The 5,500-nt window shown below is 48.7% G+C and overlaps 1 protein-coding gene across 2 annotated transcripts in view; it reads left to right on the forward strand.

The window, feature by feature from the left end:
• The first annotated feature begins 227 nt into the window (after positions 1-227).
• cand1 (cullin-associated and neddylation-dissociated 1) overlaps positions 228-5,500 on the forward strand; it is a 33,661-nt gene continuing 28,388 nt past the window's right edge. For both annotated transcript variants that reach the window (XM_078282160.1, XM_078282161.1), the window contains exons 1-2: positions 228-476; positions 4,013-4,088. In XM_078282160.1, the coding sequence (XP_078138286.1) occupies positions 409-476; positions 4,013-4,088 (144 nt within the window). In that variant the 5' untranslated portion in view covers positions 228-408. The remainder of the gene's footprint in view (positions 477-4,012; positions 4,089-5,500) is intronic.

Here is a 5,500-nt window from a genome sequence, read left to right on the forward strand (position 1 = left end):
GCTGCATTCTCCTCATAAACAAATGTACAGGTAATTTAAATAATAATTAAAAAATAATATAGAAGATACATTAGAGACAGTTTGAAAATAATATAGAGATAAAAAAGTTCCAGTTTGTAACCCGTGGGAAAAAAAACCAACTAAAGCTGTGACCTTTGACCCCTCAGCGTCCAGCCTGCTAACCCCGCCCCTCTGCAGAGAACGGGAGCTCCATTCAAACACACCAAACTCCGCGGGATGCGACAGTCCGGTCCGTTGCTGTAGAGAGAGAAGCAGAACAGACAGTTTACCTCTCAACAGTCCGTAAGAGCAACAGACAGTCAGAGCAACAGACAGCAAGCAGCCGGAACACACACTGACCACAGTCTGCTAGCAGGAGGCTAACGGCTAACGGCTAACAGCACCAACATGGCGAGCGCCTCGTACCACATCTCCAACCTGCTGGAGAAAATGACTTCCAGCGACAAGGATTTCAGGTAAAATCAACCCGGAGCCACGGGCAGCAGCAGCGGGTTTAGATTCCCGGTGCAGACGGCTGTTTACTGAGCGATAAATAGCATGAAAACAGGCTGGGTAGCTAACGGAGGCTGAGGCCTCCGGCTGTCATGCTAGGCTAACTGCTAGCTGCCACCTGTCTGATGATCGTTACGTTACAAACAGCAGCGATGTTTGTCAGATTTGACGATGCTTTAGAATTGACGACAACGTTAACGTCTAGTTCGCCAGCTAGCTTGCTACATATCACATAAGCGGGACAGGGGGGTTGCAGGTTAACGGTAGTTAGCGGTTAGCTTGCCTACTAACTCGTTTCGTGGTAGCTAACTAGCTTGCCAGCGCTAACTTATGTCATGCCGCAAGCTAACGCGATGTTAGCTAACCGTAACGTTAGCTGAATTAAACGGTGCGTGATCATGTCGGTTAGCGCTGGCAGGAATAAAATATTAAGTTAGCGTGCTAGCTAACCAGCTAGTTAGCTGTCACTGGTAGCTGCTGAGAAGCAAATAGCAGCTAATAATGTGTGTCATCCAGCTAACTAGTCGCTAACTGCCTGTCGGGTTAGGGGTGTGGTAGCATGCTAACAGACAATACAGACTTGTAAACAACAGGACCGGCTGCAGCAAGCAGAACCATGAAACACTGGAACAGTCCAGAGCTTCAGCCAATCACTGACCAGATGCTGCGACTGTCAGCAGAGACTGAGGAGGCTGAAGCTTTCTGGAGGAATCTGTGTACAAATGGGTGGTGTGTATGTCAGTGTGTGTGTATTGGGTGGTGTGTGTTGTTGTTGACCACCAGACTGAAGTGTTGGCAGGCAGCAGCACCAGGTGGACAGACCGGTCCTGGTCCTGATCCTGGTCCTGGTCCTGGAGCTGAGCGGGGCTAGTTTGAACCTGACAGCTTCACTCAGCTCCACACTCTGCTGGAGCTGACCAGTACAGCCAGTCTGCTGCTGGGACCTGACCAGTACAGTCTGCTGCTGGACCTGACCAGTACAGCCAGTCTGCTGCTGGAGCTGACCAGTACAGCCAGTCTGCTGCTGGGACCTGACCAGTACAGCCAGTCTGCTGCTGGGACCTGACCAGTACAGCCAGTCTGCTGCTGGGACCTGACCAGTACAGCCAGTCTGCTGCTGGGACCTGACCAGTACAGCCAGTCTGCTGCTGGGACCTGACCAGTACAGCCAGTCTGCTGCTGGGACCTGACCAGTACAGCCAGTCTGCAGCTGGGACCTGACCAGTACAGCCAGTCTGCTGCTGGGACCTGACCAGTACAGCCAGTCTGCTGCTGGAGCTGACCAGTACAGCCAGTCTGCTGCTGGGACCTGACCAGTACAGCCAGTCTGCTGGTGCTGGGCTAGTGCCTTGCAAGCCTGTTTCTCTCAGCAGCCTGTCTTCTCACTCTGCAGCCAATCAGATGGGGTTTGATTTAAAACTCAGCTGTGATTGGTCCAAGCAGAGGCTGCAGGTTGAATCACCTGTCGTAGATAGATATAGATATGATAGACAGATGCTGTATATAGATATAGAGATGATAGACTTACTGTAGATGCATGTAGAGATGATAGAAACTGTAGATAGATATAGAGACAGTGTCACTGCTGACTGGACCACAGGCTCTGCTGTCCTGTGTGTTGTGGCTCTGGTTCAGTCCAGATTAAAGGACTTGACTGACTTGGTGTTCGTTTGTCCTGTTGAAAAATGTCGTTCCAAAGTGACAATAATATAATTTGGATGGAGAGCTTGTGAAACTGTGATGGTCAAGAGTCTCATTAGTGATTACTACAGCAGAATAACATGGAGCTGATATCACCATTCATGTTCCTGACAGCAGAATAACATGGAGCTGATATCACCATTCATGTTCCTGACAGCAGAATAACATGGAGCTGATATCACCATTCATGTTCCTGACAGCAGAATAACATGGAGCTGATATCACCATTCATGTTCCTGACACAACATACAGACTGACATGTTTTGTATTGAGATATACTGAATCTCGGCATATCGTCCCGTCACTGTCCATCACAGTCCAAAGTGATTCTTCAGGTTTCTTCCTGGGGTGGTGGGGGGTGGTGGGGGGTGTAGACGGTGTCGGGGGGTGCTGGGGGGTGTAGAGGGTGTCGGGGGGTGTCGGGGGGTGTTGGGGGTGTCGCCTTGCTTCTGACCTGCAGGCAGTTTGGGGCGTTTCTGTGTCGATGTGCAGACTCTTCATGCAGAATCTGATTCTTCCTCCATCGTCTCCTGAAGCTTTGGAAGCTGCAGGTTGTGTTTGTTGACGTGTTTTGTAGCCAGAGCAGCCAAAGAGAGGCAGAGGGCGGAGCCAAGGTGGAGGGGGCGGAGTTTGGGTCGTCAACAGAGCCGCAGCTCCGCCTGCTATTGGCCCGTAATCGACCTGTCAATCACTAGGAAAACAACCCCGTGTTTTATCTGTTATATCTGTTAATGTCAGTTATTTTGAAAATCTCCATAAGGACACACATTAGAAGAAATGAAATTAGCTGCTGAGACCAAAACCTCTGGTGGAGAAAATGTCTTGACTTTATATTTTATCAGAAGTTGGTTTGTGGTCCAGAGACTTCATGGAGTTGGAGGTTTGGAGGTCTGGAGGTCTGGAGGTTTGGAGGAACTGCTGCTTGAAGGTTTGGACTCTTGGTCTCAGCTGGAAGTTTCTCCCAATTGTTAAAATCTAGTTTTGTTTTTGGTCATATAATGCTATGGCAAAGTATTGATGTGAAAGTTTTGAGCCAGGTCTGAACTGGTATGTGGAGTGGATTGCTGTCTTGGCACAGTTTGCCCTGCTTGCTGTCTCTTTCAGAGCGTTCACAGCTTCACCTGCAGAACTGTGCATAATGACAAATAATTGTATGTTTAATAACTTCACCTCCAAGTAGAGTCGGGCAATAACTCAATTTCTGGTTTCTGGTCAGTGAATCATGGTGATGATGTGGTGATTTCTGGGAAATTAGTTTGTGTACGTCGCTTTGGATAAAAGCATCTGCCAAATGGGAAATTGTAATTGTAACATTAATTTGGTTATTTAACATGTGATTTTGCACAATCCATATTGTGATTATTGTGTTATTAATTTAAACTGTATCACCCAGCACTACCTCCAAGTGTGAAGTTATTTTCCTGTGAACTGGATGTTTTTTGGAAAGTCATTAGGATGTTTACACGACCAAGTCATCTGCATAGAGACACGTTTCAGACCTGTGTGCAGGACAGTGGACCTCTGCCATCTTTGTTCATTTCTGTAAAAATGTAACCCCACATGTAGGCTATTGTTTGTATACATTGATTTTATACAATCATACACTTTTCCACTGAGTCCACTGTCTGTTAATCTGTATGAGAGAGCTGGTACCAAACTGAGTCTCTCTCTCTCTCTCTCTCTCTCTCTCTCTCTCTCTCTCTCTCTCTCTCTCTCTCTCTCTCTCTCTCTCTCTCTCTCTCTCTCTCTCTCTCTCTCTCTCTCTCTCTCTCTCTCTCTCTCTCTCTCTCTCTCCTAGGTTTATGGCTACTAATGACCTGATGTCTGAGCTGCAGAAAGATTCAATCAAACTGGACGACGACAGCGAGAGGAAGGTCAGTTTGTACTGGTTTCTATTGGATTCTACTGGGTTCTACCTAGGGCTGGGCGATATGGCCTAAAAATAAAATCTCCAATTTTTTTACACCTACACCCTGTAATGTCTTTCCACCGGGAGCCCTGCTAATGTTACCTGCTTTGTAGCGGGCGTTTGGGTTCTGCCGCACACTTCTCCCGCTCGGCTGCTGCCTCTGTCGGAGACGCTGAATAAATTTGTCGCGCTGCTGCCTTTAGTTGCCACAGACTTTAGACAAACTTTACAACGGACGGTGCTTCGCTCGACGTTGCAAAACCGAACCGTTTCCAAACGAGCTCCTCGCCTGTAGAAGCGCGTGCTGCCGTCTCGACGCTGTGTTTGTGTCTGAGGGGAAACCTCGGTGCGTTGTTGTCGACTGCGGGAGCTCAGGGAAGCGGCGGGGCTGACTGACAGAGAGCGATCCGTCCCGTATTTACCCAGGTTAAAGTGAATCTCGATTTTCATTTTTACACATCGTCCTAAACCATAAATTCGAATTAATTGATAAAATCGACTTATCGCCCAGCCCTAGTTCTACCAGGGTCTCCGTTAGCCGGTATGTGCCGGCTTTTGGCCGGTAAAGCGTGCAGTTGTCCGACAAATAAACTCGTCGGCCAGACTATCCGGCAGAAAATATGACAAATCAGTCAATCAGTAGCCTAATGAAACGATGTGGCCTGACCTGTAGAACCTGCTGCTGGCTCTGTGGTCAGCATGGTGTCTGTCAGACTGCACACAGAACCAGCAGGCCGACCGGGTCAGTCGGCCCGTTCTCCTGCTGTTCTCCTGCTGTTCTCCTGCTGTTCTCCTGTTGTTCTCCTGCTGTTCTCCTGTTGTTCTCCTGCTGTTCTCCTGTTGTTCTCCTGCTGTTCTCCTGCTGTTCTCCTGTTGTTCTCCTGCTGTTCTCCTGTTGTTCTCCTGCTGTTCTCCTGTTGTTCTCCTGCTGTTCTCCTGCTGTTCTCCTGCTGTTCTCCTGCTGTTCTCCTGCTGTTCTCCTGTTGTTCTCCTGCTGTTCTCCTGCTGTTCTCCTGCTGTTCTCCTGCTGTTCTCCTGCTGTTCTCCTGTTGTTCTCCTGCTGTTCTCCTGCTGTTCTCCTGCTGTTCTCCTGTTGTTCTCCTGCTGTTCTCCTGCTGTTCTCCTGTTGTTCTCCTGCTGTTCTCCTGCTGTTCTCCTGTTGTTCTCCTGCTGTTCTCCTGTTGTTCTCCTGTTGTTCTCCTGCTGTTCTCCTCGGTCATGAGCTGGGTCAGTAGATTACAAAGTAACAGACAGCTGATAGAATGTTATGGGTAATGGTTACCATGGTTACCATGGCGTTTGCCCCTGCGTCTGCCCAGCTTCAGGCCACTTCACACTGAATAAATCCCGGTTCTGCTCCGGCGTGTTTACTAGGTG

This window comes from Centroberyx gerrardi, chromosome 24 (genome assembly GCF_048128805.1).
Source record: "Centroberyx gerrardi isolate f3 chromosome 24, fCenGer3.hap1.cur.20231027, whole genome shotgun sequence".
NCBI lineage: Eukaryota > Metazoa > Chordata > Actinopteri > Beryciformes > Berycidae > Centroberyx > Centroberyx gerrardi.